Here is a 27893-nt window from a genome sequence, read left to right as displayed (position 1 = left end):
AAGAAGGAAGTTTTGCAGGTCTCGGAGAGGAATCCAGATCATCCAGCCCTGCAGGGACCTTGGGCCAGTGGCGTCTCCCCAGCCCCTCTCCTGGAGCTGCTGCTGGAGACTCGATCTGGGCCTGGGCAGAGTTGGGGTGGTCTGGGGCTCTGGATGGGGCCGCTCAATAAGTTTTCGCGTAGTGCAGGGCGGAAGGGAGAGTCTACAATGACACAAGGTTCCTCAGATGGGCACACATTAGGATCTACTGCGTCGCCAGCTCCGTGCTGCGCTGTGAAGAATGGGATCCGCAAAATGCGCGACCTGGAGAAATTCGTCGCCTTCCCCAGCAGGTCCTTTATCAAAAGGGTCAGTCTTCCAACGAAGGCGGCAAGTGAGCTGTAAGCGTCCTGCAAGCCGCTGGACATAGGACCGATCCGGAACCTCCGCTGCCGAGGCAAGGAGCCCGAGCGGAGGGTAAAATCCGGTCTCCCAGGTCTGCAGCCCGTCCCAGCCACATCCAAGATGGCGTCCCGCCCCGGCCGGATCCAGAGCTCCCAACAGACACACTTCCGCCTGCCACTCCCAACATGGTTCCACCAGGGCGTCCAGGGGCGGGGCCAAGAGCGGAAGTGGGTGTGACGGGGACCAGGGCCCAGTGGGTCAGCCAAGGAAAGATACTGGGGAGTGGGAATCGTGGGGTTCAGAGCGATGATTCCCCCGCAGGAGGCGTCCGCCCGGCGGCGGGAGATCGAGGACAAGCTGAAGCAGGTGGGGCTGGGGCTAGGGAAGCTGGGAAGGAGTTGAAGGAAAGAGGCCAAGAGTGGGGCCTGGGTACCTACTGGGGAGGAGACGGGATCCGAGGGGTCACACCCTGCGAGAAGATAGGTGCGAGGCCAGGCCGCGGGGTCGGGCGCGGTGGTCTCCTTTATCCTCTGGCTTCGGGTGATGTCCTCCCCCTCCGGTCTCCCCAGGAGGAGGAGACGCTGTCCTTCATCCGAGACAGCCTGGAGAAGAGCGACCAACTCACCAAAAATATGGTGAGTTACCTTTCGGATGGGAGGGGCAGAGAGGCCTTCAGACCCCGGAGGCGAGCCGTGCGACCTGGCAGTTCCGGTACCTAAGGCCTGGGGCCCTGGCATGGATAGTGATGGTGGCAATGTGTGGGTTTCTTTCTTACCTTGCCCCCTCCCGCCCCCTCACTGGGGATGCTGCAGCCTGAACTCTCTGCTTTCTGTCTAAGCTCTCCGTTCTTCCTTCTCTCCTTCCTCTGACTAGGTGGGTTAGGTCCTGGGCATGTGTCATCGTCAGTTCAAATGATGGATGACCTCTCCCGGAGGCTGGTACTTTGAGATTCCTGCAGGCAGAGAAGACTCAGCCTTCATCCTAGAGAACTATATGGGTAGAAAGAGCTCGAAAGTCAGACAGATCCAGGATCTAGTCATTGCCCTGCTGCTTATTTGTGCGGCTCCTGTTGGATAACTTTTGAGTCAGTTAAGTCATCTGCTAAACCAGAGACAATGCCAACCTCTCAATGTGTCTATAAAGGTCATATGAGCTAATGTATGTGAATGCATCGTGCACGGTGCCCAATGAGTTTCCTTCTTTATTCATAGAGGAAACTGCAAAAACACAAACTGAATAAATACAAACTTGGAATTATACTTAGTCACACAATGATAAGGTTCTAGTCCTTATTTAATAAGATTTGCCCTAAGAGAGAGAGGGCTTTGAAGATGCTAGCAATGCATTTGAGGCTACTCTGTATGAAACTACTTCATGTTCAGTTTAGGAATGCTTCAGTGAACAGAAATTGAGATTTGGCTTCAAAGGGTGGAAAGGAAGCCATGCTGGGGTGATTATCTTAGGAAGAATTAGTTGAAGCTTAGCTTGCCTCCAAGTCAAATTTCAACCAGTTTATCTTGGACCACCTATAATGTGCCAGGCATGTGGCAGGTACTGAGAATACAGTGGCGAACAGATAAACCTTGTTTCTTTCCCCACGGAGCTTGTTGTCTAGAAAACCAGAGAAAAGGCAGGAAATGCCAAAGACCTGATGGGTGAGTAGAGGCAGTCCTGGGACCACCCTTAGTCCTGAGATAAGAGGCTTCCATCTGCAGGTGTCTATCCTGTCGTCCTTTGAGAGCCGCCTTATGAAGCTGGAGAACTCCATCATCCCTGTGCACAAACAGACAGAGAATCTGCAGCGGCTGCAGGAGAATGTTGAGAAGACGCTATCCTGCCTGGACCATGTCATCAGCTATTACCATGTGGCCAGTGACACTGAGAAGATCATCAGGGAGGGGTGAGCTAGGCCCAGAGGGTGACATCTCTAATGCCTCTTGGGCCAGCAACCCCAGGCCTTAGAAGTTAGGGGTAGAATATATTTGAGCCTGAAATCATCTGTGCTAATTCTCTTCTTCCCCTTAGTCCCTCTTCTACGTCTCCCTTCCCTCCATCCTCCTAGCCTGATCTGGCTTTTTTCCTTCCCAGCCCCACAGGTAGGCTGGAAGAGTACCTGGGAAGCATGGCCAAGATTCAGAAGGCTGTGGAGTATTTCCAGGACAATAGCCCAGATAGTCCAGAGCTCAACAAAGTGGTAAGGGACCAGCAGAGTAATATGAGAGCTTTGGGAACATCAGTCCCTGCTCTGGTCTCATGAGGGACACTGGACCAGCTTAAAGACATACATAGAAGAATAAATGTAAGGGTATAATGTAATACACATACTGTAGACATTAAGACCTGTGCCTCAGCCGGGCTCGGTAGCTCAGCCTGTAATCTTGCGCTTTGGGAGGCTGAGGTGAGTGAATTGCCTGAGCCCGCGGGTTCAAGACCCGCCTGGGCAACTTGGTGAGACCTCATCTCTACAATAAAATTAAAAAATCAGCTGGGCATAGTAGCGCATGCCTGTAATTCCGGCTACTCGGAAGGCTGAGGCGGAAGGATCACCGGAGACCAGCAGGTCGAGGCTGTGGTGGCCAGGAGTGGCCACTGCACTCTAGTCTGGGCAACAGAGTGAGACTCCAACTCAAAAAAAAAAAAAAAAGACCTGTGCCTCAGGAATTACATGTATATGTTTTTATTATACTTTTATAATTTAACTAAATTATCGATTACATATAAAGCTCTTATAAAGTATAAGCTTAACATTCAATTTTTTAAAATGCATTTGTGGTTTTCTTTACTATGGTAAAAAAAAAATATATATATAGTATAAGGCTGGGCACAGTGGCTCACGCCTATAATCCCAGCACTTTGGGAGGCTGAGGTAAGAGAATTGCCTCAGCCCATGAGTTCAAGACCAGTCTGGGCAACTTGGCGAGACCTCATCTCTACAATAAATCAAAAAATTAGCCAGGTGTGGTGGTGCACACTTGTGATTCCAGCTATTTGGAAGACTGAGGTGGAAGGATCTCCAGAACCCAGCAGTTTAAGGCTGCAGTGGTCGTGAGCATGCTACTGCACTCCAGCCTGGGCGACAGAGTGAAAAAAAAAATAGTATAAAATTTACGATTTTAACTCTTTCTAAGCAAACAGTTCAGTGGCATTAAGAAGGTCACATTAGACCAGGTGTGGTGGGTCATACCTGTAATCTCAGCACTTTGGGAAGCTGAGATGAGAGGATTGCCTGAGCTCAGGGTTCAAGATCAGCCTGGGCAACTTGGCAAGACCTCGTCTCTACAGTAAATAAATAAATAAACAAATAAATAAATAAATAATAAGCTGGGCATGGTGGCACTCGCCTGTGGTTATAGCTATTTGGAAGGCTGAGGTGGAGGGATTGTCTGAACCCAGCAGGTCGAGGCTGCAGTGGTCATTAGCATGCCACGGCACTCCAGCCTAGGCAACAGAGTGAGATTCCTACTCAAAAAAAAAGAATGTCACATTGTTATGCACCTGTTACTACTGTCCATCTCCAGAACTATCTCCATCATCTTCACAAACTGAAACTGTACCCATCAAACACTAGCTCCCTGTTCCCATTTCCCCTAGCCCCTGATAACCTCCATTTTACTTTGTGTCTCTATGAATCTACTCTAGGACCCTGCATCTGTGTGATTCCTTGCATTATATCTTTGGTTTTAAGTCTTTGGATCATTAGATCATTGGAGCAAAATGGAGAAGGCAGGGAAGTGAGGTTTATGCAGCGTGCTGAGGGAAGGAGAGGATGCAGACAGGAGGAAGGTGGGAGCAGAGGCTCAGACATCTGAGTATTAGGGGAGGGGCTAACTTGGACCCTATCACCTGGTGTACCTTTCTGGTGGCATCAACTATTCTAACCCTAAGGTGTGTGTCTTGCCCAAAAGAGGGAGTAGGCTGGGGAACAAAGATAGGAACCTAGCTTTTCTCCTAGCCTGAAAGCTTTTGTTTCAGGCAGACTTTGCAGCTTATCTCCCTTCATGGTCTACATCAGCAGTGAGGGTATTTGTGTGGCATACAGTGATAAACTGCTAACTAGCCGTTGCTCTCTGACCATCCAAGGCCCCACCTGACTGCTCTGAGGACTGATGGGATCAATACCTTAGAGCATCAGTAACCCAGTGGGGATATCCCAGATTAACCAGTATACTGTAACCATGGGTGGGAATTCTGTGTCTCAGAGATTGGGATGTCAAGAGCTGGAGAACTTTTATTTATTTGTTGAGTTGGAGTCTCACTCTGTCGCCCAGACTGGAGTGCGGTAACCGGGACCACCGCAACCTTGACCTGCTGGGCTCCGGCGATCCTTCCGCCTCAGCCTTCCAAGTAGCTGGAACTACAGGCGCACGCTACCACGCCCAGCTAATTTTCTGATTTATTGTAGAGATGAGGTCTTGCCAAGTTGCCCAGGAGGGTTTTGAACCCATGGGCTCAGGCAGTCCACTCACCTCAGCCTCCCAAAGTGCAGGATTACAGGCTGAGCCACTGAGCCCGGCTAAGAACTTTGATTTTAAGGGTCCCTACCAAGTTTTGATCACTGAGTGCAGAGCTCTGTACTGGAACTGAGGAGTAGGATGGAGAAGAATACAAAGACATAAAACTACAGGCTTGCTCTGGAGGACTTACTTTTCATTTAAGCATAAACACTTTGTTTTCTTTTTTTTTAGCATCTTCATTGAGATATAATTCGCATATGCTGAAACTTACCCACTTGAAGTGTAACATTTTTAGGGCTAGGGTTAGGGGGGGAAATGGTGAAACTTAATGGTTTTAATATATCTGCAAAGTTTGTAACCATCACCAGAATCAATTTTAGAACATTTTCATGATCCAGAAAAGAAACCCACACCCACTGGCAGTCACTTTCCTTCCCTCCCCAACTTACCCAGCCTCTTGTTATGCCCATCTATTTTTTTGTCTTTATATGTTTGCCTATTCTCAACTTCTCACATATCTTTTTTTGTTTTGTTTTGTTTTTTTGAGTTGGAGTCTCACTCTGTCACCCAGACTGGAGTGCAGTGGCTGCTCTCGGCCACCGCAGCCTCGACCTGCTGGGCTCCGGCGATCCTTCCGCCTCAGCCTTCCAAGTAGCTGGAACTACAGGCGTGCGCTACCACGCCTGGCTGATTTTTGATTTATTGTAGAGATGAGGTCTCACCAAGTTGCCCAGGCGGGTCTCGAACCCACGGGCTCAGGCAATCTACTCACCTCAGCCTCCCAAAGGCACAGGATTACAGGCTGAGCCACCGAGCCCAGCAACTTCTCACCTATCTTATATGTGACCTTTTATGATTGCCTTCTTTCTTTCTTTCTTTTTGTTTTTTTTAACCAAAACATTTATTGTGTGACTAATTGTTGAAATTCTTAAGAAGAACTGGATGCCGCAACAGCTGCCCTTTGAAATTCTTAAGAATTGGATGCCACAATAGCTGCCCTCTTGGGTTTAGGTGTTGTTCCTTCATGGAATCCATGCCTGAATCTGCGGTATAAAATTTTTAGGTGCCTCATCCGACCAGTCCCAGTGGTCTTTCGTCTTTTAGCTTTGGCACTCCAGTTATACTTTCTCTTGCGCTTGGCAGGGTAGCCACATTTGCCACAGGTCGACTTCTGAAGGTGGTAGGCCTTAGAGCCACAGCAGCGGCACAGCGTGTGCATCTTATCACGCCGCTTTCCAAACGATGATGTTCCCTTCGTCATCTCTGTTCTGCAGCCAAGCCCAGAGAGGCCGGAGAAGAAGGCCGTGACTGCCTTCTTTCGTTTCATATGATGTTTTCAAGATTCATCCATGTTGTAACATGTGTTATTTATTTATTTTTATTGCCAAATAATATTTTATGGATATACCACATTTTGTTTATCCATTTATTCCTTGATGGACATTTGAGTTGTTTCCATTTTTTGGCTATTGTGAATAGTGCCACTGTGAACCCTCTTATACAAGTTTTTGTGTGGATATAATCAGTTATCTTCTGTGTTCAAAATACCTATCTCTTTTTTTTTTTTTTTGAGGCAGAGTCTCACTCTGTTGCCCAGGCTAGAGTGTAGTGGCACACTCACTGCCACCGCAGCCTTGACCTGCTAGGCTCTGGTGATCCTTCCACCTCAGTCTTCCAAGCAACTGGAACTACAGGCATACGCCACCATGTCTGGCTAATTTTTTGATTTATTATAGAGATGAGGTCTCACCAAGTTCCCCAGGCTGGTTTCGAACCCATGGGCTCAGACAATCCTCTCACCTCAGCCTCCCAAAGTGCTGGGATTATAGGCACGAGCCACCACAGCTGTCCAGATGCCTATCTCTTATCAGATACATGATTTACAAGCATTTTCTCTCGTTCTGTGGGTTGTCTTCACTTTCTTGATGACTTCATCTGCAGCACAAAAGTTTTCAATTTGATATACTGTAGTTCAATTTATCTACTTTTTTCTTTTGCGACCCTCTTACTAACAAAAAGACAACAGTGCAGTGAAAAAATAATCAGCTAGTATTTATTTAGCACCTACTTGTAAACCCTTAAGTTTTACCTGTAAGCATAAATTTTGAGAGAACATGAGGTAAGAAATCATCAAGGCAACCTTCCCGGTGTTTCTTCTCTGGATTAAAGTATGTGAGGGTGAAGGAAGGCAGAGGACCAGAGTCAGGAAGACAGAGCTAGAGCGAACGGGGTGGGGGAAAGGCTAGGCCAGAGCACTGAAGTGGCAGCCAACTGCTTGCCTCTGTTGTCCCTGCAGAAGCTGCTGTTTGAGCGAGGTAAAGAGTCACTGGAATCGGAGTTCCGAAGCCTGATGACCCGGCACAGTAAGGTTGTCTCCCCTGTACTCATCCTGGATCTGATCAGTGGCGATGACGAGCTAGAAGTCCAGGAGGACGTGGCCCTGGAGCACCTGCCCGAGAGTGTGCTCCAGGATGTGATCCGCATCTCCCGCTGGCTGGTGGAATACGGCCGCAACCAAGGTGAGGGCCTCCAGGTCGGCCCCACGGCAGGCCAGAGGGAGTGGAGTTTTCTCCCTTTTATTCTTTAATTCATGTGTTTTTTTTAATAAAAGAAAATGTAATAGGAAACAATAGAAGCAATCATTCTTCGAAATATATATATAAAATTGTGAATCCAGGCAAATTCAAACTTTTCTTTACCTTATCTTTATTTTTGAATATTTTTTTTTGAGTTGGTGTCTCACTGTCACCCAGGCTAGAGTGCAGTGGCATGCTCATAGCCACTGCAACCTCGACCTGCTGGGCTCAGGCGATCCTTCCACCTCAGCCTTCCAAGTGGCTGTAACCACAGGCACACACCACCATGCCAGGCTAATTTTTTTATTTAGTGTAGAGACAAGGTGTCACCAAGTTGCCTAGGCTGGTCTCGAACCCCTGGGCTCAGGCAATCCTCTTGCCTCCACCTCACAAAGTGTTGGGATTACAGGCGTGAGCCACCATGCCAGCAAACTTTCTTTTTATTAATTGTAAAATGTTCATATAGTACAGAAAGCCGTAGGTGAAAGTAAAAGTCCATCTCCTCACTTCCGTGATGCCTGTGATATCATAACCTAGAGATGAGCACTGTTAAAGTTGATTTCTACCCTCCCAAAAAATCGTTATGCAACTGTGTGTGTATGTCAACGAAAGAGTAAGTACGTGTGCATCTTCTCCCCACTCCCAAATGGGAAGGCACCTACTGTCCTACAATTATTTTTTGGTTTTGTGTTTAACTTCATGATATACTTTGAGATTGTTCCATATCAGTACATGTAGATTTGCTTTGACCTTTTAAACAGCTACATAGTATTCTGTGGTATGGTGGTACTACCATTTCTTTAGCCAGTCCTAGGGTTTAAAAAATAAATATATATTGAGCAAAGCAAAAGTTTTAGAGAAAAAAAAACCCAGGTGGATATCCAATTTTGCACTTTTAGCATTCTAAACTCTTCCCTTTGTTAACGTGTACACATACCATGTTGTCAGCATGTGTTCATCTCCCCCCAGGACTGGGTGGTGACAGGTCTTGTGGCCTTAATGTATCTTACCATATGAACACATCCCTGGCTCATGAGCTGATGAGGGATCAGCAGGAGATTTTCAGGAGCTCCCTTAGGATCAAGAGGGAATCCCAGTGGACAGTCTCCAGACCCCTTAGGACCTTCCAGCCAGAGCCTCTCTGCTTTGGTCCCTTTCTTACATTGGGGTTCCCTATAAGATATTTGTTGGGAACTGCTGAAATGCACCATGGTTTCCATATCTTTATCCTTATTTTTGTGCACAAGGGGATTTTCCATCTTTTCAGTATCGATAAATAATGCTATAATGAACATATTGTATAGATTGCTTTTTTTCATTGAGGAAGTTCTCGGAATATATTCTCAAGGGTGCAATGATCAGATATAAATGTCTAAACATATGTGTAACCTTCTGGCTGTCACCAGCTCCTCTCCAGGTAGATAGGGCCAATCAACAGACTCATCAACAGTTCTACAACTAGTTGTTCTTTATTAATTTTATTTATTATTGCTATTTGACAGGGCTGTCATAGTCCTCTGATTTTTTTTTTTTTAATTTTCAATGGCTAAAGATATGATGTGTTTTTTCATTCATTTTTGCCTCCTATAAATTGCTCAACTCTTTTGACTTTCTTACCAAGTTGAATCTGGTGTTAACTTTATATTTCTTATTTTTTAAAAAAACATATCATTCAAAACTTATAACTAATTATCAGTCCTGTTGGGGAATTTTTTTTTTTTTTTTTTTACAGCTTTTCCTGATTTGGGATGAGACGTGGGTGGCTGTGACGCAGAGCGGGTGCTAGGAGGGGGTTAACAAGTAGACATGGGGAAGAGTCTCTTCTGCTGCCATACCTCTGTTGGTGTGTCTCTCCTCAGATTTCATGAATGTCTACTACCAGATTCGCTCCAGCCAGCTGGACCGCTCCATCAAGGGCCTGAAGGAGCATTTCCGGAAGAGCAGTTCTTCCTCTGGGGTTCCCTACTCCCCTGCTATCCCCAACAAGAGAAAAGACACACCCACCAAGAAGCCAATCAAGCGACCAGGTGAGCCCCCATCCTAGCTCATCTAAACAACAGCCAGAGGTTGACTGGACCCACATTGCTTTCTTCCACACTAGCATTAGCAGCATCAGACCCCTCCAGAGCTTGTCTTCATGGTAACCCCAGCTGTAGGTATACAGGGGAGAAAGCAAGTGTTTGCCCACCCAGCAGTGCCCCCATAAAGTGAGGCTCTTCCTTCTAGTCAGCAGAGCCTGGAGGTTACATAATGTCTTTGGAGTGGGGGATCACAGACATGCTGTCATCTCGACTGAGGCAGGGTGACAGAGGTCACTATGGCAGAGCCGCTCTCCAGGCCCCTTTCCTGTCAGGAGGTCAGGCAGCTGCTGCAGCCAGGACAGTGGAACAGAGACGGGCAGGCACTCAACCTTCCCTTTCCAGAAAGCCAGGGTAACTTGAAGTGACATATAGCTGCAAGGTGGATGGAGGAGAGTTTACACTTTCACGTTTGGTCCAGGAAGGAAAGAAATGCCAGTCTTCCTAGAAGAACTTAAAGTGGCTTTTGCACTCCAGTGTAAGTCAGTGCCTTGGGAAAAAGTTAAGGAAGAGGCATCACAGCGAAAGAGGCCTGGGCTGTAGGTTAGTGGTGTCCTGGGTGAACAGCTTGCTGTCTGTTCTTTCTCCCAGCATCATGTCCCTTGTAGTCTGTGCTCCACATAAAGTGTCTCTGGGTCAGCCCAGCTGTTTCTGGCCGCTGACAGATGCTGCCCTCGGCTCTAGGAAAGGCTGGGATGATCCAGGGTGGGGGCTACTGAGGTTGTGCCAGGAGAGAAAGCCAGTGAAGCCAGAGGCTGCTCCTACGCATGGTGGCCCCTGCCCAGCTGCTGCTGTAGGCCTGTGCCCTAGGCATGGCCTGTGGGACCCACTTCTTGTGACAACAGGCTTTGAGTAGAGCTTATACCCTTTGTTTCTCCAGTCTCTGCCTACCTGGGCTCCTTAGAGAGTGAGGCGTCTGTTCATACTCAACAAGAATGCCTGCTCCCCCATAGGCTTTTGTTTAGGGTTTGGAGAAATGGCAGAGCCGGGCCTGCCCTCAGGTACAAGTGAATGGAGCATTAGGGAGGCTGGCACCTGCCTGGTGACCCCAGCAGGAAATGCACTATCTTCTCCCTCCAGTATGGGTGTCCTGGCCTTTCTCCCTCCCAGAAAACCTACTGCAAACAGTGACTGTACTAACCCATCCTGCTAGGCTGCAGCTGCCCGCATGGCAGGCCGGGCCATCTCTGTGCCTTCTGTATGTCGGGCAGCTGTCTCTGTGAAGCTGCCTGCACTCACCTCTTCTGCCTCGTTCTCTGACGGGCCCGGTGGAGGCCCCCGAACCCTACTAGCACTGCCCTAAGAGTGGGGCAGGCCATGCAGGAACCGGGCCTTGCAGGGAGAGGAATGTGATCCCAGGGGGCTCACAGTAGACCTCATCCATCCTTGGCTCAGAGTCACAAGAGGACAGCTCTCTGGCTGGGGCGGTCCCTGTGGTTTCTGTATGGTTCAAGAGTTGTCAGGAGCTGTTGGGCTCAGGACTGGTATCAGGGCCTAGGGAATCAGGCTCTGGGGATATCGGTTCCGAGCTCTGAGGAGAGGAGCAGGGAGGTCTCCTGGGTGATGAAACATCGACCTCAGCACTGTCAGAAGTAATTGGGTGCCTGATGGGTTTAGCAGCTGCCAGATTAGCATCCCCAGTCCACCCCATGCCAGTGTGCTGTTAGGCTTCTGGTGGGCTGGCAGGCCGTCTGCTCCTGGTGGGCTGTGGGACAGGAAACTGATTCTCTCATTAGCAAGGCCTGCTCACTGAAGGAGTGGGCACAAGGGAGACATCTGTGAGCCGGCCCGCCTGCCTGCCGGACTTGATTAGGAGCTAATTGTCATGCGGTGCAGACAGAAAGAGAGGAGCTTCCCAGAGCCTTTCCCTGTCTTCCTCAGCCTTTGGGGAGATGCCAGGGCACTGCAGCCTCGCTGTGTTCAGATGTACAGTGGCGGGAGGGTCATAGGCATCTTCCCTCCCGCAGTACATTTTGTTAACCAGGCAGCTGCACTTGTTTACTTGAAATGCTGTTTTATTTCTCCATGTCTTCTGCCCTGAGATGTCTCATTCCCACAGAGGTGGCTGACCCCGGAGGCTGTGGGCACTGCAGTTTTGTTTTTATTGTTTTCACTTGTGATACTAACTGTTATTTTTTTCCCCCGTGCCAAGAGCATGTACCCTCTCCTTCTGCTCTCCCTCTGGGCTTGCTGTGTGGTGGCTTCTGTTAATCCCTTCTTGGCCTTTGAATTTTTTCCAGTTGCTTTGGTGGTTTAGGGAACTCCTCTGGTGTGTGGGACCAGGCTGCCTCTGGGTCTCTGAGTCTTCCGTCTGGGACACAGTGCTCCCTAAAAGCTCAGTCTCTTTCACCCCCTCCCAGGGCTGCTTCCCATGAACTGTTTCCTGTGGCTTAAGTCCCAACACTGAGCATGCTCAGAGGACTCTGTCTAGAGTGTGGGGCTGGGCTGGGAGCTGGGCTGGGCCCTGCCAGCCTCAAGGTGTCCCGCGGGCCCTGCCAGCCTGGTTGTGCCCTCTGGGTGTGGGAGCTTCATCATTAGCTCCTTCATCCTGAGCCCTCATCTGTTCTGATTCAAATGCCACTAAAGGGTATTTTTAAGTTTTTACTTTTTCTGGGGGATCTTTAACCATCTTATTTCCGTCACCCTCTGCACTTTGAAAAATGAACTCGCCGGGCTCGGTGGCTCAGTCTGTAATCCCGCGCCTTGGGAGGCTGAGGCGAGTGGATTGCCTGAGCCCACGGGTTCGAGACCCGCCCGGGCAACTTGGTGAGACCTCATCTCCACAATAAATCAAAAATCAGCCGGGCGTGGTAGCGCGCGCCTGTAGTTCCAGCTACTTGGAAGGCTGAGGCGGAAGGATCGCCAGAGCCCAGCAGGTCGAGACTGCGGTGGCCGGGAATGTGCCACTGCACTCCAGTCTGGGCGACAGAGTGAGACTCCAACTCAAAAAAAAAAAAAATGTACTGAAGTCCAGAACGATGAGGGTCAATTAGAGATTCAAGAGCTCCATTTAAGGCCGGGGGCGGTGGCTCATGCCTATAATCCCAGCACTTTGGGAGGCCGAGGTGAGAGGATCGCCTGAGCCCACGGGTTCGAGACCAGCCCAGGCAACTTGATGAGACCTCATCTCTACAATAAATCAAAAAATTAGCCGGGCATCGTGGCATGTGCCTGTAGTTCCAGCTACTTGGAAGACTGAGACGGAAGGATCGCTTGAGCCCAGCAGGTCGAGGCTGCAGTGGCCAGGAGTGTGCCACTGCCCTCCAGCCTGGGTGACAGAGTGAGACTCCGACTCAAAAAAAAAAAAGAGCTCCATTTAAGGAAGGAAATATTTTATTTCCTTCGTCCTTGTCCCCGGGGTCTCTGGTGTTCCCCAGGAAGGGCCTGCTCACTGTTGGGGGATGGGTGTGGGGCCTGGGACAGGCAGAGGCCGCTGCTGTTTTCTCTCACTCATTTCCTAGGTCTTCTTATCTCTTCTCTGTGTGGCTCTGGTGACAGGGACGATCCGTAAGGCTCAGAACCTTCTGAAACAGTATTCCCAGCATGGTCTAGATGGGAAAAAGGGGGGCTCTAACCTCATTCCTCTGGAAGGTAATCACCCGTGTTCCCCTCCCATGTCCTCCTCCTCCACTGTGTGTCCACTCACTTGGCAGGGCAGAGCCTCCCCCAGACGGGCCTCGGGAGAAACCCTGAGGGGAGCAGGGTGGGAGCAGCAGGTTCCTGATGCCACTCAGGCTTCAGCGGGCACAGGGACAGGTTTCGTGGCCCTCGGCCTGGTCCTATCTGGCTGATGGCAGCTCTGCCCTCCCTGAGGCTTCCTACTCCTCCCCTCCCTGTCTCTGTCCTTGTCTCCTGTGTGAACTCAGAGAAAGTTTTTTGTCTTGGGGCAGCCCTTTCACGCCCAGACCAGCAGTGGCAGGACCAAGCTGGCTGAGGCCTCTTGACATTCCTCTCTTTAGAAAGGGGAGTAAGTACAGCAGGAGATAAGCAGCCTGGAGGCCGTGTCCCTCCCTGCCTCCTATCAGAGGAGGGATAGCCAGTGAGCTGCTGTTTTGGGGGACAAAAAAGACTGTCCCCATTCACTCAGCAGTGACATTTCTCCAACAGGATACAACCCCAAATACAACAAGGTGGGGAAACCCCCTGGGGCAAAGCATCTTCACAGCTAGAAAGCTCTTCAACCCCTCCTTGGGCCTTCTGCTTTCCCTCGGCCTCTGGGCTTGGGAAACAAGTAGCCAAGGATGATCCCAGACACTCACTGAAGTCAGGCTTGAAATGGCTGTTCCCAAGGTGGTTTGAGGCAGAGGAGGGGCTCAGAGCACTCCTCAATGCCCTCTTCCCTACACCCCATCTCATATCCCCCTCCTGGAGATGAAGGGTTTCTTCCCCATACCCCAAGGGGCAGCCCACCTGGCCCCTGGATAAATGCTGCTTGTGTTTGTGCGGCCGACATCTCGCCAGGTCACGAGCATGATTTCCGAGTTAAGCACCTGTCCGAGGCCCTGAACGACAAGCACGGGCCACTGGCCGGTGAGTACCGTAGCTCAGCCCGAGGGCAGCTGCTGACACTGCCTTCGCAGCAGGCCCTGGATGGCCTGCGCTGCCTGGCCCAGACGGCCCTCTCTGCTCTGAGGATGGGCCAGGCCTATGCGCCCCTCTCTCTCCAGACTCTGTCTCTTTTGGGCACTAGGTCTCCATGCCTCTCTCCAGATGAGAGTACACTCCTGGCTCTCAGGGTCTGGGCCAAGGGGAGAAGCCACTGCTGCTCACAGCTCAGAAGGCAGGCGGAGAAGGGAGGTGGCTCCCTGCCCTCAAGGGACATCTGACTCCTGCAGCAACTCCAAAGCACTGATTCCTTAGAGCCCATCCCTGGCACACAGCACCAGGCAGTTCTGCCACTGATTTTGTCTGTAGGTGCCCCTGCCTCGGCCTCCAGTTGTGGAACCTGGTCTCCTCCTGGGGCCACTGGCAACCAAGGAGCCTTCCCTCTCTGAGGCTCACTTATCTCTTCTTAAATTGTGGCCCAGGCCAGGTTCGGTGGCTCAGCCTGTAATCCCAGCACTTTGGGAGGCCGAGGCAAGTGTATTGCCTGAGCCCTCAGGTTCAAGACCAACCCGGGCAACTTGGTGAGACCTTGTCTCTACAATAAAATAAAAAGTAGCTGGGCATGGTAGTACATGCTTGTAGTTTCAGCTACTTGGAAGACTGAGGTGGAAGGATCGCCTGAGCCCAGCAGGTCGACGCTGTGGTGGCCAGAGTGTACGTGCCACTGCACTCCAACCTGGGCGAAGGAGTGAGACTCCAACTCAAAAACAAAAAAATTGTGGCCCCATGCCAGCTAGACACATAGGTCATAGGCCATTACCCTCTTATTCCAGAAGGCCCGACTGGGCTGGTAACTGCCTTCACAGGCCCAGTATTTTCCCAGATGGATAACCCCAGGGCCTGCCTCGTTGAGGTGGGCACTGCCACCTGCCCATCCTTTCAGGAACAATTCAGAATCCTTAGGCCTGGGTTTAGGCAGGAAGTTGATTTAGAGATCTTCCCTTCTTGTCCTTTTATCCTTTTCCCTACCATGTCTAGTGTCTGATGCTCTGGGGACATAAATACTGTCTGTACAGAGCTGAAAACAAAGCCAAGACAAAGACTGGACTAAACTCCTGTTTTTCCCCTCCAACCTGGGGGGCCCCACTGGTGTCCTCACAGCCTGCCAGAATGGTCAGCCTCTTCCCCGTCCACTGCCGGTCTGGGCTACAGGCCAGGAGCTGGGGAACCCACCCCCCCAGCAGGGAGAGTGGCTGACCCCAGACCAGCAGCTCAGGGGCACTACTGTTCCTCCAGGGAGAGATGACATGCTGGATGTGGAGACCGACGCCTATATCCACTGCGTCAGCGCCTTTGTCAAGCTAGCCCAAAGCGAGTACCAGCTGCTGGCCGACATCATTCCAGAGCACCATCAGAAAAAGACCTTTGACTCCTTGATACAGGTCCTGCCCTGCCCCTCTGGCCCCTGGGGCTCTGACCAGTGAACTGCAGAGAGAGCCGTCACCACAGAATCTTAAGGCCCTTGACTCCAGCTACTACTGCTACCGTGTGCCCTGGGGACCTGTCCTGGGAGGATGCCACAGCATGCTGTCTTCGCTCCCATTCCCCACAAAGAACCCTCGCCGTCCCCAGGAGCCAACTCTCACCTCTCTTCTCCCCCCTGAACTGTCTCCTTGCCCCACTCAGGATGCACTGGATGGGCTGATGCTCGAGGGGGAGAACATTGTTTCTGCTGCCCGGAAGGCCATCATTCGACACGACTTCTCCACAGTGCTCACTGTCTTCCCCATCCTGCGGCACCTTAAGCAGACCAAGCCTGAGTTTGACCAGGTGCTCCAGGTATGTAGGCAGGAGGCCCTCAGGGATGCAAGAGGAGGACTTCTGCTGCCTGGCATGACACCTCACACCTCCCTGGGAGAACCCCATTCTCTGTCCCCACCCCCCTGCTCTGAGAGTGAATGGAAGCAACGTCTGCGGAGCTCTGGTGAGTCAAGATGCTCACAGGGCAGCTGAAGAGCTGCTGGCTCCCTTGTGCTGCAGAGTCAGTACCCTGGGGTGACAGGCAGGGAAGCAACTGAAGGAGGGGTTTCAGGCACAGCCTGCTTCGGGGAACAGTGACTGGGGCTCCAGTCAGAATGTGCAGCACTGTGCTTCCTCAGGGCACGGCCGCCAGCACCAAGAACAAGCTACCTGGCCTCATCACCTCCATGGAGACCATTGGAGCCAAGGCGCTAGAGGACTTTGCGGACAACATCAAGGTGCCTGCCCTCTTCTTTCCTTCCCACCAGGCCAGACCTGTGGGATCCAAGGGCCAGGGCCACCCTGGGTGGCTCCTTCAGAAAACAGGCCTCCAAGAGGGAGGGATTTGCCCTAGGCAGGGAAGCCGCCTGCACTGCTGGTCTCCTGTCTATGCCCATTTGCCTACCTTTTCTTCCAGGGCTCCAGGCCCTTTGAAGCAGGAAACACCTCCCTCACTTGTGGTCCTATCTGTCTTGCTCAGACTTTGTGCTGGGGGGGGGGGCGGGTCTCCGATATCCACAGGCCAGGAGGTGGCGCCATGAGCAGGCAGACCCGGGTGTGGGGTGGGCCTGAGACCTCAATGGAGGCTGTTTCGGGGAACAAGAGGCTGTTTTTTTCCACAGAATGACCCGGACAAAGAATACAACATGCCCAAGGATGGTACCGTGCACGAGCTCACAAGCAATGTAGGTGCTGCCTGAGGATACCCAGGGAGGGGAGGAGGAAGGAGGGAGCTCCAGACCCGGAGCCGGGCATGGCACCCCTAAAAGAAACCCAGCCCGGCCCTGAGCCACTTGTGTTTCCATGAGTAGTCGCTGATGGCAGGATGGACGGTGATGTGCTTAACGTCTCCAGCAGACAGGGCCCTTCGTGGCAGCCCAAAGGGTGAAAGATGAAGTTTCCAGTTGCCCTTTTCACTGGACTTGTCCCAGCTGGTCAAAGGGGTCATTGTGGGAGGCCATCAGACTGGTCCTGCCACCTGACCTTCTGCATGGATCATCTTCTGCCCATTCAGGCAATCCTCTTCCTGCAGCAGCTTCTAGACTTCCAGGAGACAGCGGGTGCCATGCTGGCTTCCCAAGGTATTTGACACTTCCCAGCTGGGTCTCCTGTCCCACCCCATCCCTTGCTTTGAGATGTGGGGTTAGGATGCACTCCTCTGGGTGAGGACAGGGCTCAGTGAGGAGATCTTTCCAGTCTGTGGATGGGGCCTACCGGGGGCCCTGGAGCTATAACCACCAGCAGAAGAAGGTTTGTCTGCACCTTTTTTGATCAGGCACCAAACCTTTGGCTCCTCCCTTGGCCCCTTTGTCCTGGCCCCGGGAGTGTCACTAGCTGGTTGGAAGGAGTGTTCCTGCCCCTGTCCTCCTCTGGTATCCCTCCACTTCTCTGGTGTCTCTCCTCACGAGGCTCGTCCTGCTGGCCCTTCAGCGGGTGGCATCTCAGGCCAGCCAGGTGTCTTCCCACCGGATACTGCCCTGGGACTAGATCTCCGTGGGACTAGAGCTTGGGGGGTCGCATGTGAGGAGGAGCACCTTTCCAGGTCGTTCCAAGCATGGGTCCCCAGGTCCTCCCTTCTCTCATGTTGGGGGCAGGGAGCCAAGCGAAGCCTCTGGCCTGCAGTTCTCCAGATTTCTACTTTCTAGTGTGTTCCCTGGTCTTCAGAGAGTTCTGCCTGGTGTGTCCTGCTGTCTGTTCTGGCTGTCGTGGGGAGAGGTCTGCTTGACTCGGGTTGACATGCCGTTTCTAACCTGTTTTTTGCACTTTGCATCTTTCTCCCTCCTTTGTCTCTCCCTCCATCCCCTCTGTGTGCACTGCCTTTCACTCCGTAGTTCTTGGGGACACATACAATATTCCTTTAGACCCCCGAGGTAAGCAGTGCGACTTTGCAGCCCCATCCTCCCCCTCTGAAGCCCAGTGGGTGAGGTTCCCTGGGGACTGGTTCTCAGGACCTGTTAGGAAGCAGGGGTCAGAGGGACATGAATTCTCCCAGGGTGCTTTTAACTCTCTCAGCTCCCTCCATGGCCACTCTCTGTTTCTGAGCACCCTGCTGGGGCCAGCACCCTGAATGCGCCCCCCAGGCTAACTGAGCCCCTCCCTTGTCTTCCCCTCCCACTGTAGCCTTCCACTGTGAATAGGCAGCAGCTCCCTCTGTTCAGAAGGGTCTGGTAGAGGGGGTTGTTGGAAATGTGGGGAGAAGGTGGAGAGGCTGTGGGAAGCCCATTCTAAGGCTTTGAGGTTGGCTAACAGGAAAAGTGAGCCTTGGAGATGCACAGGGTGGGTCAGGGACCCGGGAGCAAGGGACTGACATCCCACTCCCATCCTGCCAGCTTCCTGCTGACATGGGTCAGCTCCTTAACCATGCCACCCCATTTTAGAGGGCCAGCTCTGGGTTCCAGAAAGAGTCTAAGGTCAGTGCTCCTTGCAGCAGGGGGGCAGCCGTGTACTCAACAGGCACCCAGCTCTGCCCAAGGAAGCTCACAGGCCTGTCCCAGTGTTTCCTCAGCTGCTCCTTGGGCTGGGGGAAGGGCCGTTGAGGGCCTCAGCCGCTGCCATTACAATAACAGGACTTCTGATCTCACAGAGACCAGTTCTTCAGCCACCAGCTACAACTCTGAGTTCAGCAAACGACTGCTAAGCACCTATATCTGTGAGTGTTCTCTCGAGCAGATCAACAGCTCTGATGCCTACATGCCCTGCCTTTTCCCTTCCTTCTTTGTATGCTCTCTAGCTGTTCCCGGGGTCCTCTCCAGAGCCCCACCTGACCTTTGGAATTGCAACCTGACCTCTAGTTCAGGGACCAAGGAGAGTTGGGCAAAGGCTACCTGAGGAGGGATGAGGAGCTGCTAAGTGCACTGGGAGTGAGTCACCTTGGCCAGACTGCCTTGGTGGCCATGGCCCCATCTTTCCTGTACAGGTAAGGTTCTGGGCAACCTGCAGTTGAACTTGCTGAGCAAGTCCAAGGTGTATGAGGACCCAGCACTGAGCGCCATTTTCCTGCACAACAACTATAACTACATCCTCAAGTCCCTGGAGAAGTAAGTGGCCTGCAGGTGTGAGTCTGCAACTCTCCCCTTCCCCTCAGCCATGCGACTGTGCCAGCCCCTGCCCTCCTGGACTGGCAGTGCCCTCTGCAGTCTCCTTCCCTTGTAGACAGATGGGGTGCTTCCCTCCCCTCTGTCCCAGGACCCTGACGGTGGGAGTGCTGCCACCTTAGAGCTCTTGAAGATCAGAGGTGATATGGGAGGCCCTCCTGGCCAATTCTGTATTCTGACCCTTACCCCGCCCAGGTCTGAACTGATCCAGCTGGTGGCCGTGACCCAGAAAACTGCCGAGCGCTCCTACCGGGAACACATAGAGCAGCAGATCCAGACCTACCAGCGCAGGTGAGAGGCCTGGACCACCCTAGCCCTCACAGCACTCCCATGTCCACCGCTTACGCTTCCTTCTCAGCACCTCAGGACAGTGGGCCCCGCTGGAGTGGGGCCAGTAATGGGGACCTTTGGACCAGTCCTCCACTTGGCTTTTAATCAAACTCATGGGGTAGAGGAAGAAGCCCCCCTCCCCTACCACACCTGCTCCTAGGAGCTACTAAGTGGTGGTCTGCCAAGTGTCAAGGCAAAGAACAATAGTTGAAGAGCTGACTTGTCAGAGATGTGGGTAACGCTTAGCCCAGAAGAAGAGCAAAGTTGTAAGAGTGCTTGAACTTGGTCGAGCCTCGCTCCCTGGTGATCTTTCCTATTGGCTTTGTTTCTTCCCTTCACATTTGTCTCCCTCTTCCTTCCCATTTATCTGTCCTCCACATACTCATTTCTTCCTCATCTGTTTCTCCATCCTAATTTGTCTTGTTATTGATGTGTGGTTGATAGTATTTGTTCAATTTATTGAATACGCAATGTCTGCTTATGTTTTCTAATTTTAAAAGCAAGCAGCTTGAACATTCTCTGTTCCCAAGGGAAAAAAATCTCAGTTGTTTTGCTTTGTTGTGACCCAGATCAATTCCTACCACCGCCCCCATCAAGAGATTTAGAACAAGCAAGGCCAGGGAAGAAGCAACCTCCTGAGGCTGTCCCTTTCAGGCCTCATGCTTCTTTCCCTGTCTGACAGTTGGCTAAAGGTGACTGATTACATCGCAGAGAAGAATCTACCTGTGTTTCAACCAGGAGTCAAGGTGGGCTGATATCCTGGGCAAGGAGTGGATGGACTAGCAGATGGGATACTTTTTGTCATGTCTCTGGGCAAGCATCCCTCTGGGATCAGAGGAACATGTGGCCATGAGGGCAGCAGGAAAGTGGCTGGGCCAGAGGTGTTTGGGGAAGACCAGGGGTGAGTGGGGCAGTTCTGCTCTGAGGAAAGCTTTCGCTGTCCCCTCTCTCCTTCCCCAGCTCCGGGACAAGGAGCGCCAGATGATCAAGGAACGTTTTAAGGTGAGTTGGGGTCCTCTCACCTCTACTGCTTGCTGCTGCTGTCATCGAGGCAACACAGACCCTAAGCACTTGTCTCTTGGTCTCTTCCTTTTCTACCTTTTTGGTGACCAGGGCTTCAATGATGGCCTTGAAGAACTGTGCAAAATCCAGAAGGCCTGGGCAATTCCAGACACAGAGCAGAGGGACAAGATTCGCCAGGCTCAGAAAAACATTGTCAAGGAGACCTACGGGACCTTTCTACATAAGTGAGCCCAGCCCTCCACCTCCCCCTTCCCAGCATGTGCTGCCCACATCCGTAGCTGGGCCTCTGTGTGCTCCTCTTCCTCGAGGAAAAAAGGAGAGGGTGGTGGGTTTGGGCATTAGATCCAATGCCCTGGGCCTTAGGGTAGGACCAGACAGGGATGGTTCATAGGGCCTCCAACACCATTTCTGAGGCTCCATCACAACTGCCTTAGGCTGAGGGTGGAGCTTGGGCGGTCAGCCCTTACCCCGTCCCTGACCGCAGTACCTACTCAGGTTCGGCAGCGTGCCCTTCACCAAGAACCCGGAAAAGTACATCAAGTACCGCGTGGATCAGGTGGGAGACATGATTGATCGCCTTTTTGACACCTCTGCCTGAGCCTGCTACTGTCCCTCCTGGTTCCTTCAGAACTAGCCATGTTATTGGACAGATAAACCAGTGTTAATTTGCCTCTGGGCTGGGTGAGTTTGAAGTCCCTTGGAACAGAGACCTGTCTTCACTGCCCCATCCAGGAGCTCCTTCCCTGAGCCATCTAGTCCAGGTTTTCACTTTCCCCCTGGTGCCCATGTTCCCAGCCAAACCAGCACTCTCAGAACACTGGGTCTCTTCACACCTTAGGTTTTGTGACCCTGATGGCTTCTGAAACAGGAGTGGAAAGAAGGAAGACAGAGGCTTGTGCCCACAGCTGCCTTGTTGTGCCAAGCAGGAGGGCAGAGCAGCCCTACCTCCAGCCTAGTTCACAGCAGGGGATGGAAAATTCCCCCTGCAACCCAGAAATGTGGGTAGGACTGAGTAGTAACCAGAGGACCTGGAGAAAAAGCAATCAGGGTTGACTCTCTGGATTTAATGTGGAAAACACATTCCCCATCCCACAGTCCTGAAGTCTGGGATGTTCTATCTCCCAGGAGTTCACTAGGTTGTCAGGAGCAGGAATGCTTGCTTAGGGTCCTGCACACTGCAGGAGGCAAAGAAGTTCTGACCCACCCTCTGTGGCTGATTCTTAGGCTTGTCTCCCGGGCCCCAGCATCAGTGCCTCTGACCCAGAGCCAAGCAGCAGTGGTTGCAGAAGGACTAGTTTGGCTGCATGCTTGTGGGCTGGGAGACTGGTGAACATTCAGGAGCAAAGTGGGGGTCAGGAGTACAAAGTAGGACCCTCCTACTTAGGACAGACGTGAACAGCTGAGGCCAGGCATGGTGGCTCTCAACCTATAATCCCAGCACATTTGGAGACTGTGCAGGACGATTGTTTGAGACCAGGATTGTTCAAGATCAGCCTGGGCAACATAGTGAGACCCTGTCTCCACAAAAAATAAAAAATTAGTCGGGCATGGTGTCACTTGCCTGTAATCCCAACTGTTCAGGAGGCTGAGGCAGAAAGATCGCCTGAGCCCAGGAGGTTAATCATGCCACTACACTCCAACCTAGGCAACAGAGTAGACTCCAACTCAAAAATAAATTTAAAAAAAGCTGAGTTCAATGAAGACAGACCCTTGAGGTGCACTTGCATTCAGGGATGCGTTTATTTCACACACTTTGCTTGTATGCTGACGGAGAGCTCAGGGTGGCTTGGGGTCCTCCAGAACCAGGGAAGAGAGCTGACTTTCCCCCCTCTCCAGAGACCTTGTCATGGCCCTCCCCTCAGCCATGAGAAACCCAACTGCATCCTAACATCACAGCTTGGGCTGCCTGCCATGGGGTGCAGCCTCTCCAGGGGCTGGATCAGACTTGCACGTTGCCCACGTCCAAACTCCAGCAAAGATGAACTGGCTGCACAGCACCCCAGCCACATACACCAGGAAGAAGATGTGGTCAGCAGTCTCAGCCCAGCTCCTCCTTGACCCTTTCACTCCTCTGGGGGCTTCTGTTGGGGGAGATGCAAGGAAAGGAGCTATTCTTGAGGGCCCCCCAACACAAGCAGAAGGGTGAACCCCAGCGATCGTCCCAGCCTGCATCTCTCCCTTAGATTCTCAACTAATGAAGATTTGGGTCTGGCCCATTCCAGGCTGTTGTCAGTTGAAAAAACACCTTCTTGGCTAGGCTTGGTGGCTCAGTCTGTAATTCCGCGCTTTGGAGGCCAAGGTGAGTGGATTGCCTGAGTCCGCAGGTTTGAGACCCGCCTGGGCAACTTGGCGAGACCTCATCTCTACGATAAATCAAAAAACTAGCCGGGCGTGGTAGCGTGCGCCTGTAGTTCCAGCTACTTGGAAGGCTGAGGCGGAAGGATCGCCGGAACCCAGCAGGTTGAGGCTGCGGTGGCCGGGAGCGGCCACTGCATCCAGTCTGGATGACAGAGTGAGACTCCAACTCAAAAAAAAAAGAAGGAAAAAAAAAAAAAGAAAAAACACCTTCTTGAAGAGGCTCTGCAAAGCATTGGCTTAGCCCAGGGGTTGAGGTCACCTAGGCCTTTAGGGAAGGTAAGCTTTCTCGCTGCTTCAGACTGGCCTTTTCCAAGGAAGGATGTGAGGGGTGGAACCCAGGGACAGGAGGGGCAGCAGGGTGAGCGCTGGAGCCTGTACACATGACTAGCAACCCCATGGCCCACCCCTAGGTGTGCAGCCTGTCACCTCTGCCCCGTCAGGCCTGCTCCTTGGCCTCACCCACCCCCCTTTCAGGAAGGGGTCTCATCCCCTGCTCACCTTCAGAATTAGGCCCTGGATTGCTGTGATCTCGCTGTTCCCTTCTGGGGTCCGGGCTGGGGCTGCACTTGGCCTCGAGGTTGCCCCGGGCCAGCAGCCCAGCCAGCAGCACACTCTCCATGGTGCTGAGGAAGAGCAGCAGCAGCAGGACCGTGAAGTAGTAAACTGGGGCAGAGGGTGGGTGGGACGGTCAGGGGCCAGGTCCTGTGTTGCTGGTGCCCAGCAAGTTGAGCAGAGGCACTCTGGCGTGGGCGACAGCAGGTAGGAGAAATGGGATGGCTGGGTGAGGGGGCAGGGCTTACTGAGCAGTGGGTTGCAGGAGGAGGAGCTAGGCAGGCCCTGCACCAAGGAGGAGTGGAAGACGAGGTAGCCCAACAGCAGCGTCACCTTGTAGGCGATGCGCTCGATGGCCCGGAGGGGCAGCAGCCCCCCGCACACATCAGCCAACAGCAGTGCCTCCGCAGGCACCAGCAGAGCTATGATGGACTTGAGTGCGGTGTTCTTCAAGCTCAGCTGGGAGGGGAGAAGCTGGGGCTTTCCGGAGGGAGGTGGGGGTGGGCAGCAGGGGTTCTGCCCCCCACCTCCATCAGCCCTCTGTCAGCCTCCTCCAAGCCCGACTCACCGTCACCTGGAAGCAGGGCACCAGCTGTCCAGGTGGGACCTCAGTTTTCAGATCATGAACTACATATTCTCTCTTGACACTCACAATCTCATTCACCGCATGGGCCTGGAACTCCAACTCCATCACTGAGAGGGGCAAGGGTGAGAACTCTGAACTAGGAAAGAGAGACCCCTGCCCCCAGATCTTTCTTGGGAGTGGCGCTAAAAGTAAACTGGAGCCCCTGGAGACTTCTCATGGCTTCTAGATTCGGAGATAAAACTGGTCTGTAAGAGGGCTGCCCAAACCTTATTTTGCAACACTCCAAGTTACCTCCAGTTAAAGGAATCTTTATCAGATTCATAGATAAATTTTCATTGTGAAAATAAATCACTTTGCAGCACTTGACAGAGGAGTAAATGGTCACAGGGTCGTCTTCTAGTGTATCATCTCACACCTGAAATACTAGGATCCACCGAGCAGCAGCTGTGACCTGTCCTGAAGGGGAGGGGTATGTGGGAAGGGTGGGACTTCTCTGCCAAGTTAGATGTCACCTGGTGCTTGTGTGAAGTATTTACTGGGTGGCTACACCTTCAAGTCGTTTTCAGGAATGAGTCCATAGCCTGAGCCTCTGGCCTTGATGCAAGGGGCCTAGCCACTGAGGTTTGGACCTGGCTGTTGAGGGCAGTTGCTCTGGGGAGGAGATAAGACTGAAGTGTGCTGGACCCACAGGACTGGGGAGCTGCTGCAACATCTGAGTCTGGAACTGTGACCCTAGTTGGGGGCCATGGGGCTATGGCTGCATTCAGAGGATGAGGAGTCGGGCTGCTGTTTGAGTGGGAGGTGCACGGGGAGAAACATGCTGCTCCCCTAAGCCTGGGGGTAGACTGGTGTGCACCCAGACCCAGGGTCCCCTCCCCTCTGCCCTCCTCCCCCGCCCTTGCCCTGTCAGCACCAGTGTTGCTGAGAGCGTAGAAGCTGAGGCTGCAGTTGCTCTGGTCCCGGGGGAAGTGGAGGAGCTCAAAGTTGCAGTTGGTCTCCGTGGTGAGGGCCATGTTGAGCTCCACACGGCCATCCTGGTTGACTCGGACCTGCGGGCTCTGGTCCCTCCAGTCCACCCAGAGCCTGTGGGGAAAAGTACCAACCACAGCCAGAGAGGCCCAACCCTTTGGAGTGTGGCAGGGGAGACCCAGCATCTCACCCCCAAACTCAGCTGCTGTCAGGGTTCTGGCACGGAGAGGGGAATGCACAGCAATGGAGGCGCACTGGTAACTGGGCACTAATATGGCCTCCAGGCCGTGGATGGGGGAAAGGAGGGATGTGCACGGCAGGTTCCTGGGACAAGAACTCCAGCCTCACTTACGCCTCCAAGATGGTGATTCTGGGCGTCCAGAGTGAGTCCCAGGGCAGCGTGACTGCCTGCCACGGGTGTGCACTAGCGTTCCAGGCCAGACGAGTGTCCAGCCAAGACTGGGGACACAAGGATGCCACTGAGGCTCCAGCTTGCCTTGTATATGAGCCCCTAAATTCAGCAGTTTGATGAAGCCCCATACTCGGCTGGGTTCTCCTGCCCTACCTCCCCCAAGGTGAGAGCTCACCAGCCGAAGCAGCAGCATAGAGGACACTGTGTACCGCAGAATGTCCTGGGGAAGAGGCAATGTATCACCTTGGGGGTGGGCGCTGAAGGAGGCAGGAGACCCCAGTACTAGTTGGGGCTGATTCTGGCCCCCTTCCCAGCTCAGCACTTGAGTCCGTGGCCTGATGTCACTTACCACATTAAACACATTGGACACGAACACCTGTGCGCCCATGAGCAGGGGTGCGCTCCCATTGTTAGGAATTTGGATGATTTCCTGAACCTCCTGGGGCATGTTGAGGTTGAAGAGAGATGGCCAGACTGAGGGATAAAGGTCAAGATTATTCAGCTGCCCTAGGGCCCAAATCCCAAGCTTACAACCTTATGCCCTCCACCTACCGACTGCTGGGCCTTGAAAGCTGCGTCCCCGGACTAAGGGGCAGGTGATGCTGAGCCCCAGAAAGGCGAGATGGAGCAGGAACTGCAGAGCCATCATCAGTGGCTGCACGGAGGAGCAGGATGGAGCAGTGGTGCCCAAGTGGCTGCCTCTACTCCAGTCACTTCTCTGGCAACTGAGCAGGTGGTCAGAGGCAGCTGTTCTGTGCGAGGACCCTGACATGGCACCCTCCCCCCATCCTGGTTCTGCAAACACCCAAAGACAAAGCCCAGGACCCAACCCCACCCACCCTGCACCTGCCTAAATGTCCCTGCCCTGCTCCATTTCCACCACCTGGAACCCGTTGTCAAGCTTACTGCTTGCCGAGGGGGACTGGGAAGGCCTGGGCTCCCCACGTCTTCCCACCTTGGTCCTTCCAATCAGGGCCACAGCCCTCCCTTGCATTTCAAGTGGCCAGCGCCGGCTTGGAGAAGAACCCAAACCCTTGGTCATAGTGCCCTGTGCTCAACCATGTAAGATGGGAATACCCTTGAGGGCTTCCCCGCTTCCGTTAAACACTGAACTTCTTTTATGTAAAGAGCCTTGGCTCACTAACCCTGGGAGTGGGGCAGACCTGGGGCAGGCAGAGGCCAGCTCATGAACAAGGACCCAGGGCATTCCGGTTCCTGCATTGGCTTGCCCAGCCTAGAAGTGCCTTGGAGTTGCTGCTATGCACCTGGAACCCAATCTGCCCTGGGGGTGACTTTTCCTGGCCCCTTGGAGAAACTGAGCCACTGGAGACCTGATCCCACCCAGCAAAAGCCAGGGAAGAAAACACCAAGGCCAAAAGTGGGTGGGGGCTGACTGGCTGCCCAGACTCAGGGGCCCCTGGGAGCTGGAAGCAGTTGAGGACCTGTCACACACGAGAGCATGAATGCAACCAGGAACACACGCCGTGTCTGTCTGTCATTGATCGACTTTATCGAACGCGCTTTAAACACTCTGCCTGCCTCTGTCTCACGCGTTGGCGGCCGCCAGTTCGCAATGTATATATACACCTGGCGCCTCCGGATGGCCACAGACCAAGAGCCATCGATCGGTCGTCCTGAGCTCTCCAGCCTCCGTTAGGGATTTTTACGCCGATTGTAGCCCGGCCGCCTTCGGTGCGGTGCGGGCAGCCCTCTTCCCTGCAGCTCAGCAATGGGCCCTGCGCTCACCCGTCGGGATTCCCCCGTGAAGTCCCAGAGGCTTCTTCCCACAGAGCCTTGAGACAACGAGAAATGTGGAGACAGCGCGTCACTACACATGAAATGGCTCGTGCGTTTTATTGACAGACAAAACTCTCCCCACAATCCCAGACCGATGACTACAACCCTTATCACCCAAGCCTATCCCCAAGGGCCGTCAGGTCACACTAACTGTCAGGACGCTGTCGCCGGCCTTTTCGTCCCGCCGGGACTGGCCGGTGGCGGGGCTTTTCGTCCCGCCAGGACTGGCCGGTGGTGGGGCTGCGTGGTTGGGAAGCGTCGGGGCAGACACCGTGGGGCCCGCCGCCTCGCTCACGTGCGTCAGGTCAGTGGACTCGCGCTCCAGCACGCTGCCGCTGTGGGTGCCCGGCGCGGCCGCACGCACTCGGCCCGAGGCCCGGCGAGGGGCGCGGCCCAGCAGGCCCGCGCAGATCTTGCGGAAGCCCTTTCGGAAGTGCTTGGAGACCAGCGCGTAAACGATGGGGTTGACGCAGGAGTTGGCGTAGGAGACCAGGTGCGAGAGGATGCGCAGCGCGTACGTGGCGCGCGTGAGCGGGAAGCGGCCGAACCACACACAGAGAATGAGCGCGTGGTGGGGCATCCAACAGAGGCAGAAGAGCGCGGCCACGATGAGGATCATGCGAGTCACTTTGCGCTTGGCGCGCCGGGCACCCGAGCCCGCGGCTCCCGGGTCGACCGCGCGCCAGAGGTAGCGCAGGGTGCGCGCGTAGGTCAG

The 27893-nt window shown here is 53.2% G+C and overlaps 2 protein-coding genes and 1 pseudogene across 8 annotated transcripts; 1 reads left to right on the top strand and 2 right to left on the bottom strand.

Moving 5' to 3' along the window:
* Positions 1 to 595: 595 nt before the first annotated feature.
* EXOC7 (exocyst complex component 7) lies at positions 596 to 21175 on the top strand. Of its 7 annotated transcripts, none has more exons than XM_008060594.1 (20): positions 596 to 750; positions 954 to 1019; positions 2100 to 2284; positions 2473 to 2578; positions 7135 to 7357; positions 9274 to 9441; positions 12991 to 13083; positions 15334 to 15479; positions 15724 to 15876; positions 16197 to 16295; positions 16680 to 16742; positions 17072 to 17138; positions 17889 to 17927; positions 18641 to 18706; positions 18974 to 19094; positions 19347 to 19442; positions 20164 to 20227; positions 20442 to 20483; positions 20595 to 20728; positions 21000 to 21175. In XM_008060594.1, the coding sequence occupies exons 1-20, from the start codon at positions 691 to 693 to the stop codon at positions 21100 to 21102; spliced, it is 2094 nt and encodes a 697-aa protein (XP_008058785.1). In that variant the 5' UTR covers positions 596 to 690; the 3' UTR covers positions 21103 to 21175. The 7 variants fall into 7 exon arrangements, with proteins under 7 accessions (XP_008058785.1, XP_021569342.1, XP_021569341.1 ...); XM_021713667.1 differs by lacking the exon at positions 17889 to 17927 and adding an exon at positions 13954 to 14022; XM_021713666.1 differs by lacking the exon at positions 17889 to 17927 and adding an exon at positions 13870 to 14022.
* Positions 5809 to 6099, bottom strand: LOC110595837 (annotated as a pseudogene).
* A 1088-nt stretch (positions 21176 to 22263) lies between the features above and the next one.
* On the bottom strand, positions 22264 to 26063 carry ZACN (zinc activated ion channel). Its single transcript, XM_008060593.1, has 9 exons — positions 25934 to 26063; positions 25731 to 25855; positions 25557 to 25601; positions 25322 to 25428; positions 24914 to 25083; positions 23983 to 24107; positions 23663 to 23873; positions 23361 to 23525; positions 22264 to 22585 (listed from the first exon to the last, which is right to left on the bottom strand). The coding sequence occupies exons 1-9, from the start codon at positions 26028 to 26030 to the stop codon at positions 22395 to 22397; spliced, it is 1236 nt and encodes a 411-aa protein (XP_008058784.1). The 5' UTR covers positions 26031 to 26063; the 3' UTR covers positions 22264 to 22394.
* Positions 26064 to 27893: the final 1830 nt, after the last annotated feature.

Source organism: Carlito syrichta, unplaced genomic scaffold (assembly GCF_000164805.1).
Source record: "Carlito syrichta isolate Samal-C Ts95f unplaced genomic scaffold, Tarsius_syrichta-2.0.1 Scaffold304661, whole genome shotgun sequence".
Classification (NCBI taxonomy): domain Eukaryota; kingdom Metazoa; phylum Chordata; class Mammalia; order Primates; family Tarsiidae; genus Carlito; species Carlito syrichta.
The sequence above is the reverse complement of the archived record's forward strand: the minus strand, read 5'-3'. Positions and strand labels throughout refer to the sequence as shown.